The 15,103-nt window shown below is 43.3% G+C and overlaps 1 protein-coding gene across 1 annotated transcript in view; it reads left to right on the top strand.

Annotated features, from left to right (window-relative positions):
• The window catches only part of LOC124613163, a 113,254-nt gene that overhangs the window by 80,897 nt on the left and 17,254 nt on the right, over positions 1-15,103 (top strand). The window contains exons 7-9 of the mRNA XM_047141832.1: positions 2,597-2,722; positions 7,063-7,184; positions 13,724-13,867. Of these exons, the coding sequence (XP_046997788.1) occupies positions 2,597-2,722; positions 7,063-7,184; positions 13,724-13,867 (392 nt within the window). The remainder of the gene's footprint in view (positions 1-2,596; positions 2,723-7,062; positions 7,185-13,723; positions 13,868-15,103) is intronic.

Raw genomic sequence — 15,103 nt, 5'->3', positions numbered from 1 at the left:
TACATTGGGCAGGCAGTGAAGGAAACCAAGAAGAAATTTCGAGAGGGAGTCACGTTTCAGTGAGAGAAAATAAAAACTTTGAGGTTTACCAACGACATTATAATTCTGTCAGAAACAGCAAAGGATTTGGAAGAGGCATAGAACTAAACGAATAGTGTATTGAAAAGAAAATGTAAGATTAGAAAGGTAGAACAAGGGTAATGCAATTTTGTTGAATTAAGTCAGATGATGCTGAGGGAATTACATCAGGAAATGAGACACCAAAATAGTAGATGAGATTTGCATTTTGGTCAGTAAAGTAAGTAATGATGGGGGAAGTATAGTAGATATAAAGTGCAGGCTGACAATAGCAGGAAAAGAGGTTTTAAAAAAAGAGAAATTTCTGAATAGATTTGTATGAAGTGTAGCCTTGTACGAAACAGAAAATTAGATGGGCAGATTAAATAACAAATTAGGAGATGTAGAATAGAATTGGGGAAAAAATAAATGTATGGAGCAGCTTTACTAAAATAAGGGGTTGGTTGATGGTAGTTGAGGTATCAAGGAATAGTCAGTTTAGTAATGGAAGGAAAAGTGGATGGAAAAACGTGTAGGAATTTATTTTGCATGTGGAAATGGATGTACGCTGTTGCAATAATTTTTCAGAGATGAAGAGGCTTGCACAGAGCAGATATCAGAGCTGTATCAAACGACACTCCGGACTAAAGACGCGCTATTCGTTACGGTAAAAGCACATTGAGAGGATTAGTCAGATCATTGGGGATCAAATCACGAACAGAATCCAATTATAGTTGCGGCGAACCAGTACGTAACGAAGAGAGTAGACATAAAGACATGGGCCTTCGCGTTCACAAATTGTTCCTGGACATTCACGAGAGGATGAAACAGCAGTATTTGCACCCAGGAAGAAGCATGATGCATTTCATAATGAGACCTGAGCCATATGCTGCCTACTTTCATAAAATAGACAGAAGACAATACGCCAGATGTGAATGACGAGATTTCGCGACTCCACATCATCTTGTGTTTCAGTGTCCCCTAAACAGTGGTATTCTTTGTCTGTCTTTCTTTCGCTTACGCCTTAGTCCCGCAGCGATCGCAGGGTCGGCCTGTTTACAACGGATTTGGCAAAGTTAGTTTCTAGGGGTGGCCGGATGCCCTTCCTGCCGCCACCCCGTACCCCCCGGGACGGAATCAGTGTACCCCAACTGTCTGCGTCCAGTGTAAATCGTGAAATAGTGCGAACGGGTTTCAAATGTCTGCGACTCGTATAACTGAGGTGGAATGTGGGGATCAGCCTGGTATTCACCTAGGGAGATGTGGAAATTCGCCTAAAAACCAAATCCAGGCTGGCCAGCACACCGGCTCTCGTCGTTAATCCACCGGGCGGATTCGATCCGGGGCCGGCGCGCCTACCCGAGTCCAGGAAGCAGCGCGTTAGCGCTCTCGGCTACCCTGGCGGGTTAGTGGTAGTCTTTGTCTATATACACATAAATACTCCGCAAATCAAATACAGTGCATCGCTGAGGAACATTTAGCAATATTATTGATATTCTTTCCGGTTCAATTCGCGTAATAAGCTAGGGAAAAAATTCCGTCTGTATGTCTTTGTACATACCTAGTTGCCCACATCATATCCTTACGACCTCTGCGCTAGACTGGTAGGAAACCAACCACACTGCCACCCGTCATAAACAACAGGGAGTGATGGTGCGGGGGGTGCGATTTCTTTTCATAGCACGACCCCTGAGGTTGTCATCTGCGGCACCCCAACAGTTGAGGCATCAAGGAATAGTCAGTTTAATAATGGAAGGAAAAATCGATGGAAAAACCTGTACAAATTTATTTTGCATGTGGAAATAAATGTAGGCTGTTCAGTAACTTTTCAGAGATGAAGAATCTTGCCCAGAGCAGACTAGCGCGAAGAGAATGTTCTACGCCCCTTTTGTTGCACTTTCTGGCATGCCACCCTGGGCTTACACTACAGCAGTCCTGCCAAACCCTACCTTGGTCAATAGCATCGCCGGATCTGTCACCAGTTGAGAACGTTTGGAGCATTATGGGCAGGGCCCTCCGACCAGCTCTGAATTTGATGATCTAACGCGCCAATTGGACAGAATTTGCTGCGACACCCCTCAGCAATTCTGCCAGCCAGTGCCAAACCGAATAATTCCGTGCCTAAGGCCAGAGGTGGACGCATTATTGACTTGCTCAATTTGTGAAACTCTTTCAGTTGTTCTGAAATTGTAATCATTTGTTTGTCTGTACGTGTACATCACATATACCAATTTCCACCCCTTTCGGATAATTCCTTCGTGGTGCGTAACTGTTTCTATTTCAGATCGTATTTCCATGTACCTAATAAGGTATCAAACTGTTCCTATCATTCCATAGTGCACTGTCTCTCGATGTCACTGATTCGACCGACATACTGAACGATAGTGTATAGTGTACCAGTAACCGCTCCTCCCTTCTTCCCCCCTGCGCCGAATTCTTTAAAACTCGAACTTCCTTATCCCTCGCTTGAAACAGCTTCATACGTCTGACTGCTTGCACGTGTAGACATGAGCACGGTCTGAGCTCGTTTTGTCCACAGCGTGCTTCAGCGGGCGGCCCTCGACGGCGCCGTGGCACGCGCAGCTCTACCTGCGCACCAAGGAGCGCCGCGGGCACGAGTACGCATGCGCAGCTGCCCTGCTCACTCATCGTTACCTTCTCACCGGTAAGATTCATTCATTCATTCATTCATTCATCATTCCCGTAGACCCCATTTAGAAGGACAGTGTTGGAGGATGTGGAACGAGACAAGAAAGAGATTAACAAAAGTTCAGAAAATCAGAGAGGCTTAATCCATACTGTTAAAAAAATACTCTGTCACTATAGTGCTTAATAGTATTCACGGTGATGGCGTCTAAATTTCATCGTACGAAACCTTCTACTTAAAAAAAAATTGCTTCCGTTTTTTTTTTTTTCAGCTGCAGTTTATCTGCCATTTGTACTGGTATCTACTTGATTACAATGGTGTTTTTCAAAGAAAATATTTTCACATCTGTAAATACTGGGTCCTATTTATAGTATCTTATTACTTGCCGTACAGCTTTATAACAACGACTGCTGCTTGCCATGTAGCTAACAGAACTTTTCAATCCCTGAATCTAGACATTCAGATAATTGGCACAAAGAGTTCCTAGTGAGGTATATAATTAAGTATCCTTTGAATTGGTAGAGATCTCAACTTCGTCCTTTATGTTAAATGAGGGCTGACTGATATCTTAACACCAGAATACGTAACCCCATTCTGAACTCTTTACGAGGATGCAAAAATCATACACTACTGGCCATTAAAATTGCTACACCACGAAGATGACGTGCTACAGACGCGAAATTTAACCGACAGGAAGAAGATGCTGTGATATGCAAATGATTAGCTTTTCAGAGTATTCACACAAGGTTGGCGCCGGTGGCGACATCTACAACGCGCTGACATGAGGAACGTTTCCAACCGATTTCTCATACACAAACAGAAGTGAAACGTCGTTGTGATGCCGCGTGTAAGGAGGAGAAATGCGTACCATCACGCTTCTGACTTTGATAAAGATCGGATTGTAGCCTATCGCGATTGCAGTTTACCGTATCGCGACATTGCTGCTCGCGTTGGTCGAGATCCAATGACTCTTAGCAGAATATGGAATCGATGGGTTCAGGAGGGTAATACGGAACGACGTGCTGGATCCCAACGGACTCGTATCACTAGCAGTCGAGATGACACGCATCTTATCCGCATGGCTGTAACGGATCGTGCAGCCACGTCTCGATCCCTGAGTCATCAGATGGGGACGTTTGCAAGACAACAACCATCTGCATGAACCGTTCGACAACGTTTGCAGCAGCATGGACTATCAGCTCGGAGACCATGGCTGCGGTTACCCTTGACGCTGCAGCACAGACAGGAGCGCCTGCGATGGTGTACTCAACGACGAACCTGGGTACACGATTGGCAAAACGTCATTTTTTCGGATGAATCCAGGTTCTGTTTACAGCATCGTGATGGTCGCATCCGTGTTTGGCGACATCACGGTAAACGAACATTCGAAGCGTGTATTCGTCGTCGCCATAAAGGAGTATCACCCGGCGTGATGGTATGGGGTGCCTTTGGTTATACGTCTCGGTCACCTCTTGTTCGCATTGACGGCACTTTGAACAGTAGACGTTACATTTCAGTTGTGTTACGACACGTGGCTCTACCCTTCATTCGATCCCTGCGAAACCTTATATTTGAGCAGGATAATGCACGACCGCATGTTGCAGGTCCTGTACGGCCCTTTCTGGAAACAGAAAATGTTCGACTGCTGCCCTGGCCAGCACATTCTCTATATCTGTCACCAACTGAAAACGTCTGGTCAATGGTGGCCGAGCAACTGGCTCGTCACAATACGCCAGTCACTACCCTTGATGAACTGTGGTATCGTGTTAAAGCTCCATGGTCAGCTGTACCTGTACACGCCATCCAAGCTCTGTTTGGCTCAGTGCCCAGGCGTATCAAGGCCGTTATTACTGCCAGAGGTGGTTGTTCTGGGTACTGATTTCTCAGGATCTATGCACCCAATTTGCGTGAAAATGTAATCACATGTCAGTTCTAGAATAATATATTTGTCCAATGAATACCCGTTTATCATCTGTATTTCTTCATGGTGTAGCAATTTTAATGGCCAGTAGTGTAATTGTGTATATCACACTTCAACAAAAAATGATTCAATTTGACTTAGAACATAAAACTGCCCTAAAACATATCATAACGTAATTTTTAACGTTTCAAACAGTTGCGATTTTGATTTAAACGTAGTTTATTATTCTTTTTATTTTTGTTCTGATTATTAACGTTCAAACAGAGGATACATTAATCGTGCGACAGGTAGTACACTATTTTCTAAAAGTCACATGATCCTTTTTCAGTCGTAGCACTGTAACTGCATTACGGAATCTCTTTCGCATGAGACGTAGAGATAGCATATATTTTTATTCACTTTTATTTTGAAGTTTTCTTCCTCTTCTTCGAGTACGATTCCTAAGTGAATCGTGTATGGGTGTTACGAAATAATTTTTTCACAGTTGTCATTTTTAGTTTCACCTTGACATTGCCTTTCCGGGGTATTTCTTGAAATTTCGTCGAAACGCAGAAATTTCGCAACTCATTAGTGTCTCATTTTACGTTGGCAGATCCTTGTCTTTCGTCGATTTTTTGCCGTTGTTTTCACTTGCTTTCTTTCCCGTTGTTCCCACTTTGTAGGTGCGTCTGCGATGCGCCTTTTATCATTCTGGGCATAAGTTCATTTATTTTTTACCGTGTACCTCATTTGTCTATGAATGACTTAAATGCCTCTTCCCTGCGTTTTGGAAAACACCTGAAAATAAAAAAGTACCAAGTGCAGCGAGTGTATAGTGATAATAATGATGACGATGATGATAATAATAATACACTCCTGGAAATTGAAATAAGAACACCGTGAATTCATTGTCCCAGGAAGGGGAAACTTTATTGACACATTCCTGGGGTCAGATACATCACATGATCACACTGACAGAACCACAGGCACATAGACTCAGGCAACAGAGCATGCACAATGTCGGCACTAGTACAGTGTATATCCACCTTTCGCAGCAATGCAGGCTGCTATTCTCCCATGGAGACGATCGTAGAGATGCTGGATGTAGTCCTGTGGAACGGCTTGCCATGCCATTTCCACCTGGCGCCTCAGTTGGACCAGGGTTCGTGCTGGACGTGCAGACCGCGTGAGACGACGCTTCATCCAGTCCCAAACATGCTCAATGGGGGACAGATCCGGAGATCTTGCTGGCCAGGGTAGTTGACTTACACCTTCTAGAGCACGTTGGGTGGCACGGGATACATGCGGACGTGCATTGTCCTGTTGGAACAGCAAGTTCCCTTGCCGGTCTAGGAATGGTAGAACGATGGGTTCGATGACGGTTTGGATGTACCGTGCACTATTCAGTGTCCCCTCGACGATCACCAGTGGTGTACGGCCAGTGTAGGAGATCGCTCCCCACACCATGATGCCGGGTGTTGGCCCTGTGTGCCTCGGTCGTATGCAGTCCTGATTGTGGCGCTCACCTGCACGGCGCCAAACACGCATACGACCATCATTGGCACCAAGGCAGAAGCGACTCTCATCGCTGAAGACGACACGTCTCCATTCGTCCCTCCATTCACGCCTGTCGCGACACCACTGGAGGCGGGCTGCACGATGTTGGGGCGTGAGCGGAAGACGGCCTAACGGTGTGTGGGACCGTAGCCCAGCTTCATGGAGACGGTTGCGAATGGTCCTCGCCGATACCCCAGGAGCAACAGTGTCCCTAATTTGCTGGGAAGTGGCGGTGCGGTCCCCTACGGCACTGCGTAGGATCCTACGGTCTTGGCGTGCATCCGTGCGTCGCTGCGGTCCGGTCCCAGGTCGACGGGCACGTGCACCTTCTGCCGACCACTGGCGACAACATCGATGTACTGTGGAGACCTCACGCCCCACGTGTTGAGCAATTCGGCGGTACGTCCACCCGGCCTCCCGCATGCCCACTATACGCCCTCGCACAAAGTCCGTCAACTGCACATACGGTTCACGTCCACGTTGTCGCGGCATGCTACCAGTGTTAAAGACTGCGATGGAGCTCCGTATGCCACGGCAAACTGGCTGACACTGACGGCGGCGGTGCACAAATGCTGCGCAGCTAGTGCCATTCGACGGCCAACACCGCGGTTCCTGGTGTGTCCGCTGTGCCGTGCGTGTGATCATTGCTTGTACAGCCCTCTCGCAGTGTCCGGAGCAAGTATGGTGGGTCTGACACACCGGTGTCAATGTGTTCTTTTTTCCATTTCCAGGAGTGTAGTTTCACTATCCACATCGGAAAAATTCTGCAATATCACGTGCACACAGTGGTTGAGAAGGATTTGTCGCTTCCGTAACTTTAAAAATTATCCCGCTTTTTTGAAAATATATTCACATTTTTGGTGATTTCTAAAATCATCGTTTGATACATTCTACGTTTCAGACGGCAGCTGTTTTAAAGGGAGAACTGCCAACAATTCGACTGACGCCTCGGGGTTCGTCGTGGCTCTGGGGAAGAAGGTGAAGAGCCTACAGGCGAGAGAGACAGGCTCTCAGATTCTAAAGGTATGACGCACAACATCGGAAATCGAAAGGTGTCAAGCAATTAATGTAATTTGTAATTTGTAGTTAAACGAATGGCATTTCTCTAAGTATTCTTTAGTCACAATGCAGCCTGATTCACGACCCCTGAATAAAATTAACTAACTTGGATCTTTTACAAGATTCTTTAGCATTCGTGGCCACTTGTTGAAATCTTGCCTTTTGGCTTTCGTCTCGGACTCTTCAGCAGACGTTCGCTTAATCATTTGTCTGTTTCGCCAGCATGAATGGCTGCCATCTAAAGGTGTTGAAATAAAAGAATTCCGTATTTTGACAGGTGGTAGTATGGACAAAGTTTACTGGGAATTTTTATTGTTTTGGTCCATACTATCAAAATACGGAATACTATCTTTTTAACACCCTTGTTTGTTAGTAAACGGCTAAAATCGCCCGGTAGCAGTTGTAGGCTGCCTATATAATGGCCAGGGACAACTAAAAATTAGTTACCAGTATTTCGTTTAATTACTGACCAATTTAAAGAAAATTAAAATGTTGTCATAATCTGCTCATTACGGTGTATAATCTCACCTTAAAGATTTACACAATACGTCAGCTATTAATGTTAGAAACTGAGTATGTCTTCAGCCAGCATAGCTCACGGCGCTGATGCTTCCACAAAATATTGAAATAAAAAAAAGTTTATCGCTTGCTAAATTTTCGCTTTGCAATGCCAGTCGCTCATGCTGGGGCAGCGTCGGAAAAATCATTAAATAGACGTTGGTTGTATCGTTTGTTTTGACAGAGTCTGACGCAAGAAGTTGCAGGTCAGCCTGAAAATTATGCTGTTTTGAAACAGGTAAGGAACACTGCAATAGCGAATATAGTGCTCTGTAGACAGCCGATCGTTGATGAATGGTCATATCATTACGTAAACATTAGCTAAATAAACCCCAGCACCGCAACCATCTTATTACGTTCTGATTTGATTCATGGCTGTAATTTTCAGCAACTATAGTATTATTTTTTCAGGTTAAATTTTAGTCATCAGTTGCAAATAAATTTTAGTACGCTTTACCGGTTTGTACAGTTTAATCTGCCATCCTCAGACGCTTAGTTTAGCAGACAGCTAACGCATTCTGCATAGCACGATAACGCCATGGTATGTACAGAAATTTACATATTGTATGGGATTGTTTTAAACACTGTTTGACAATTTACAGTAACTGAATGACATCTAAGTATCTGTTAAGCTAGCAGCAAGGAACATTCCTCGTTTCTAGCGCAACAGATACCGCGTAGATGTCATTCAGTTATTTTAAATTGTCAAACAGTGTTTAAAATAAATAGTGTTTAAAATAATCATACACAATATGTAAATTTCTGTACATACTATGGCATTATCTTTCTGTGAAGAATATATTGACTGTCAGTTAAATTAAGATGAATTAAATTGTCGAAACCCGTAAAGCATAATAAAATTTATTTGCAACTGATGATTGAAATTTGTCCTGAAAAATTTATTACGGTCTATTATCTGTCATATTTAGTATGGTGGAGGTTCGATGCTTAAGCGAGTAAAAGCACTAAGACACTTCTTACGGGGTTCGGTTGAAGGCTTAAATGATTTACGTTCTCTTACATTTCTCAGGGAGACTTTTCATAAAACTAATATGGCCGTTACAGTCAGTGACGTATTTAGATATACTTGAACATGTAGAGACATCCATCCAACCTGCTGTCTGAAAAGTCAGATTACCTGTTATCATTTGGACTGTACAAAGAGGCGACGGGAGGACGACGGGTTCCACAGAGCGTCTTCTCCGGACACTTCCTCCAGATGACGTCGCTGTTGCAAATCATGATAGCCACACTCCATTCTCTAATCAAAATCGTATTGAATATATCGCCAGAGGTGATGTACTTCTCTTTGCAGAATCAGAGGTCGTTTCAGTCCTCTATTAAGACGATTCCAGGTCGATTGTTAATAACTTTTGTAAAAAAAGACGCAGTTTTCGGTTATCTTGCATTTACATACTAATTGTCATCTCGCTCTGAAACTTTATCATTCTGTGGCCCTGTTCTTCCATACCTATTCTGATTAGTCTTTTCTTTAACCAGAATATTCTTTAAATTTGATCTATAAAATTTTATCGGTTAGTGATTGTCAAGTTATATTAATTTCATTTGTTATTCGCTCGCAGAGTATTTAATTGACAGAAGCCTGTATAATACATCGGACGGCCAGTGTTCCACAGAATACAAACAATCTTAAGCTTAAGATATTTGGGAAAGAACCATATAATATTTGATAACTAGACATGTGGTGACCATCTTTAGCTTGTCATATCATACAGTAATTAGTGGCAATACCAAGAAGCGATATAAAGTGAGACGAAAACGTACAATCAGTATTAGCGAAAGTGAACGGAAGATTTAGATTTGTTGGAAGAGTTTCGTCAATGTGGGTTGTATCTTTAAAGGAACACGCATGCAAGACACTAGCGCGACCAGTTCTACCTTAACAGGTAGGCGTGACATCAGACGTCATTGAATAGAGACACATTCTACTAGAATCTTAACAGATCGGTTCAGTCCATATGAGATTGCAACGGGAACATTCGGGGAACTGAAATCGTAAATTTGATAATAAATATGACGTATTCTCCCGAAATACTGTTAGATAAATTTATAGAACCTGTAAATTAAGAAGACTGCGCGGCCATTCGGCTAAGAACATCGTATGTCTCACGTAGTCATCACGAGATTAAGATAAAATACACACATCAAAAAAAGTTTTGCATCACCTCGGTTCCGAGAGTTCCAGAACCTGTACAGAAAATTGGTATAGAGATCAACATAAACATCATTTTATTGCTCATGAAAACCACACATTGCATGTTGTACCACCATACAGCGAGACCTTCAGAGGTGTTGGTCCACACACCAGTACCTCTAATACCCAGTACCACGTGCTATTGCGCTGATGCATGGCTGTATTCGTCGTGGCATACTATCCACAAGTTCAAGGCACTGCTGGTCCAGATTGTCCGACTCCTCAACGGCGGTTCGGTGTAGATCCCTCAGGATGGTTGGTGGGTCACGTCGTCTATAAGCAGCCCTTTTCAATCTATCCCAGGCATGTTCCATAGGGTTCATGTCTGGGTAACATGCTGGCTACTCTAGTTGAGCGATGTCGTTATCCTGAAAGAAGTCATTCACAAGACGTGCACGATAGGGTCGCGAATTGTCGTCCACGAAGATGACGAATGTTGGATGTATTCCAATCTGTGCGTTCCTCTACAGTTATTGCTCTCTACAGCTCCCTCTAGTATCATGAGTGATTCCTGATGTCTTAACAGATGTCTTATCATCCTGTCCCTTCTACTTGTCGGTGTTTACCACATATTACTCCCTCTCCGATTCTGCACAGAAGCTCCTTATTCCTTACCTTATCAGCGTCCGCCTGTAGCACCACATTTCAAATGTTTCGATTCTCTTCTGTTCCGGTTTTCCCACAGCCCATGTTTCACTACCATACAATGCTGTGCTCCAGACGTATATTCTCAGAAATTTCTTCCTCAAAATAAGGACTATATTTGATAATAGTCTGCATGTATTGTGGAGGAACGGAAGTCCATTCTTCCTCAAGAGCCGAAACCACAGAAGATAGTGGGGTTGGACGCTCGAGCCTTGAGCGAAGTCAACGTTCTAATACATCCCAAATATGTCAGATTCAGGAATGTTATTGTCCACGAATCATTGCCTCAGTGATGCTGCTTTATGACCGGATGTGCTGTCATGCTGATACCCTCATCTCCAAATTTTTCTACGGTACACACAATGCTGTTCACATCGCTCCGCATTTAGCGTTTTCGTAAGCACAATAAGGGGACCTCACCCTAACCACGGAAAACACCCCCATACCGTAATACCACCTCATCAGTACTGCACTGTCGTCACCACGCATGACAGCAGGTAATATTCTCCAGACATTCACCACACCGTAGCCCTTCAATCGGATTTTCACAGATTCATCACTGATTCATCATATCTCTAGTTTCCAGTAAACCACTGTCGAGCGACGTCTCTCTTTACAGCATCTCAAGCGTCGCACAGTACTGACTACAGAAATGTGTAGCTTACCAGGAGCTGCTCTGCCATTGCACCCTGTTGTCAATAACTCCCTACACACAGTCATAGTGCTAGGTGGACTACTGGCAGCACTTTGGAACTCACGAGTTAGTCCTTCTGCTGATTTCATGCACCTTTTTACATGCTCCCTCCGCTGTGCTCGACGGTCCCTGTCCGTCAGTTTATGATAGCTGTGGCTATTCCCTCTTGTTTCCATCCCACAATGACAATAGTGGGCTTGAACAGTTTTAAACGAATTGAAATATCCCTGACGTGTTTGTTACTTTGGTGACGTCCAATGACTCGTTCACGTTGGAAGCCACTGAGCTCGCCTGACAGACTCATCTTCCTGTTACTGCCTCTCTACTGACAACTCAGTACTCTCCGTCTACTTTTATATTGACGGGTCTGCCTCTCGTGACATGTACTGGTCCATTCAGCATTACACACGGGTTTCAGGATACACTTGATCAGACAGTGTGTATGCAAATGCAGGTATTTTCATTTTACAAAAGAACGTCTTCAAGCTTCCAGCACTGTATTCAGTAGTGTGAATCGCATGGTGGCGCCCATTTCCAACGACGTTTATTACTTACCTAGCCATTTTTCCCGTATATTTACAGTGTTACATTTACACTTACACAATTATGCTTTCGGCTTCAATGTGCCATTATCAAGTGTTTTCTGAAAGCAGGTTAGACATAACAGATGATATTACTGTGTAACAATCCATATTTGTAATGCTTACTTACAAGTGTTATAAATTGCCTAAGATGGCGTACTGTCGTATTAGAATATACTATTAGACACATTATCTAAGAGTCGATATTTCTGGCAAAGCCTTCTGCTTTCTTTCATTACTTATTCACATTTTTACTAAAAAAAAGTCATCCACTACACATTTTTATTCTTATTCCTTTGTTAGTTACCCTTTTGTCCCCCGCCAAGGCCCACACCCCACTATAATAGCTTCTTGTTCATTTCATTAGTCATTTTATAACCCCCCCCCCCCCCCCATCCATCCTTCTACACCCCCCCCCCCCCTCTTACGCTTTAATGCCACATGCCTACAATCTTATAGTATTCTAGACCTTCTGTTTCTTCTCAGTTGTTTATTACCTTTCTAAGAAGTAATTACGATCAATAACGTTACATTTGTCTTTGTTGTTAAGAAATAGGAATCAACGCACTTTGGGCTTTCATATGTGGTAGCTGATTGAGTTGTTAACATTACTATGTCATCTTTACGTCATATAAATAAGATGTCACTACTATAACATGTAAATAAGATTTATAGCACCAAGCTTACAGCCATATGTATCAATACCACAGTGCACTCACGTTTGTAATTGTATCTCATCAACCATTAACAAATACTACGATATCTCCACTTTCTATATATCATGTTAAATTTAAAAGTGTTGTTTAACATGAAATTTTTTGATTCTTTTATTTGCTTGAATGCTTTTATGTACATTACATGTTTCACATACCTGTGTTATTTGTACTTATTCCTAAGTAATGTTCCAACACATATAACAGGATTTACATGTCTGATGATACATACAACATAAATATCGCTTCAACCTCACTGGTTAATTAATGAGTCAGTAGAATAAGTAATTGCACTGTACTGTATTAAGTCTGAATTGAGGCAAAATTACACAACTTAGAGTTGACCATGTGTTAATTTCACGTACAAAACTGTTTATTTAACTACTAAAATGTACTCTAAACAACATCAATGACTAGCTGGACTTTTATATTTATGGATGTAGCGAATATTATCGAAAGGTTTGTTACTGTTTATGGTTATGAGCAGGCAACTTCATTGTATACTAAGGTAAACAGGTACTGCAAAGATGTAACAACCACCAAAGAAAATAAATTGTTCCTAGCCTTTCCTGTCCTACCGGACACTGAGTCCAAGGACGAAAAAAATATAAAAAGGTCACCTGCTTGTAACAGGAATTTCTTTCATCAAAACAATTTGAATGGTGTACTCAGTAATGAAACAAAGCAGTAGGCTCTGCCAGAAATATCGACTTTTAGACAATGTTTCTAATAGTGTATTTTAATACTACAGTATGTTACCTTAGGCAATTTATAACACTTGTGAGTAAGCATTACAAATATGGATTGTTATACGGTTATATCACTTGTTATGTATTTCACTGTTATTTTCTAACCTGCTTTCAGAAAACACTTGATAATGGCACTTGGAAGCCGAAATCATGATTGTGTAAGTGTAAATGTAACACTGTAAATAAACAACAGTCTAATGGCGGCACTGACTTTAAAGAAATAATTTATGTCTGTCGCCCCGGATTATGAAAAAATTATTTTCCCTGAAGGTTATGTTATCTTTATAGCACCCTGTACGAAGACTAAACCTGTAATGTTAGAAAATGTAAAGCACCTCGTGCCGACAGGTCTCGCGCGTCGTGTTACAAGAGGGGGGACGCGGCCTGGCGATCGTGGAACTGGAGGTACCGGCGGTTCTGGGAGACAGCGCGGCAGCCGTGTGTCTCAACACGGCGAGCCAGCGGCCGCTAGCTGACGGAGTGCCTGCCGTGGTAAGCTCTCTCTCTTTCTCTCGCACGCACGCACGCACACACACACACACACACACACACACACACACACAGAAACCATCATTCTTCCCTCTAGCCTACAATGAAAATCATCAATACTCTTTGTAGCATGCCATTTCCTCACCAGCCCTTTGTGCTCGTCATCTCATTACTTTGTAAGCTAGGACCTATTTCAGATACCCAGAGGAAGGAAGCCGCTGTTCCGGAAAGAATGGGCCGATTTTCCTTTTTTGGGGAGGGGGGTGGGGGGTGGGGGGGCGGGGGCGGGGGTGCGTCATCACTCCTCTGAGTGGATTACTGCGGCCCGCGACGAAATCCTCTCCTTTGCCAATCTCTTCATCTCAGAGCAGCACCTGTAACCAAAGTTTATTACTTTTTAGATGTACGCCAATCTCTATCTTCCCTCGGAGTCTGTACCTGCACCTCCCTCTTGCATCATAAAAATTATTCTCTTATGTCTTAACACATGTCCTGTCATTCTGTCCCTTTTTCTTGTCAGTGTTCTCCATAGGCTCTTTTCGTCGCTGATTCTTGGGGCACCTACTCATTCCTTGTATTAGTATACCACCTCATCCTCGACATAGTTCTACGCAGCAGATTTGAATCGCTTCGATTCTCCTATTCTCTTCTCCTGTTTTCCTACACGCCGTGATTCATTGCCATGCAATGCTGTGCTCCAAGCGCACATTCCCAGAAATTTCTTTCTCAAACTAAGCTTGATGCTTGATATTAGCATACTTCTTCAGACCGTGAATGTTTTCTTTGCTTGTGCTACTATGCTTTTTATGCCCTCCTAATCAACGTGTAGGTAAGGGGGTAAGCTCGAAAGGAAACTTTTTTATCGTCCCTTACGTATGAGCAGTTCTGTGTCAAATCTTTTCTGTTCCTACTTAATTAACCTAAAATTAAAGATTACACTATGTCAGCGATTGCTGATCAAACACTTTATCCATGTACGCGTACACCACAATTACTCTACCACGCAAACATTGGGGTTACACTCGTCTGCTGCGAGACGTTCCCGGTAGGGGGTGGGGGGTGGGGAGGTAGGGGGGGGGGGCAGGTAGGGGGGGTGTCCACTGGGGGCAGAACCGCACAATAACCCTGGGTTCAGTGTGGGATGGCGGTGGGGTGGGTGGACTGCTGTAGTCTTTTGTGGGATTGTGTACCACTGTGGGCTATGGCAGGGACGAAGCCTCTTCGTCGTTTCTAGGTCCC

Source organism: Schistocerca americana, chromosome 1, assembly GCF_021461395.2.
Source record: "Schistocerca americana isolate TAMUIC-IGC-003095 chromosome 1, iqSchAmer2.1, whole genome shotgun sequence".
NCBI classification, from domain to species: Eukaryota; Metazoa; Arthropoda; class Insecta; order Orthoptera; family Acrididae; genus Schistocerca; species Schistocerca americana.
The sequence above is the reverse complement of the archived record's forward strand: the minus strand, read 5'-3'. Positions and strand labels throughout refer to the sequence as shown.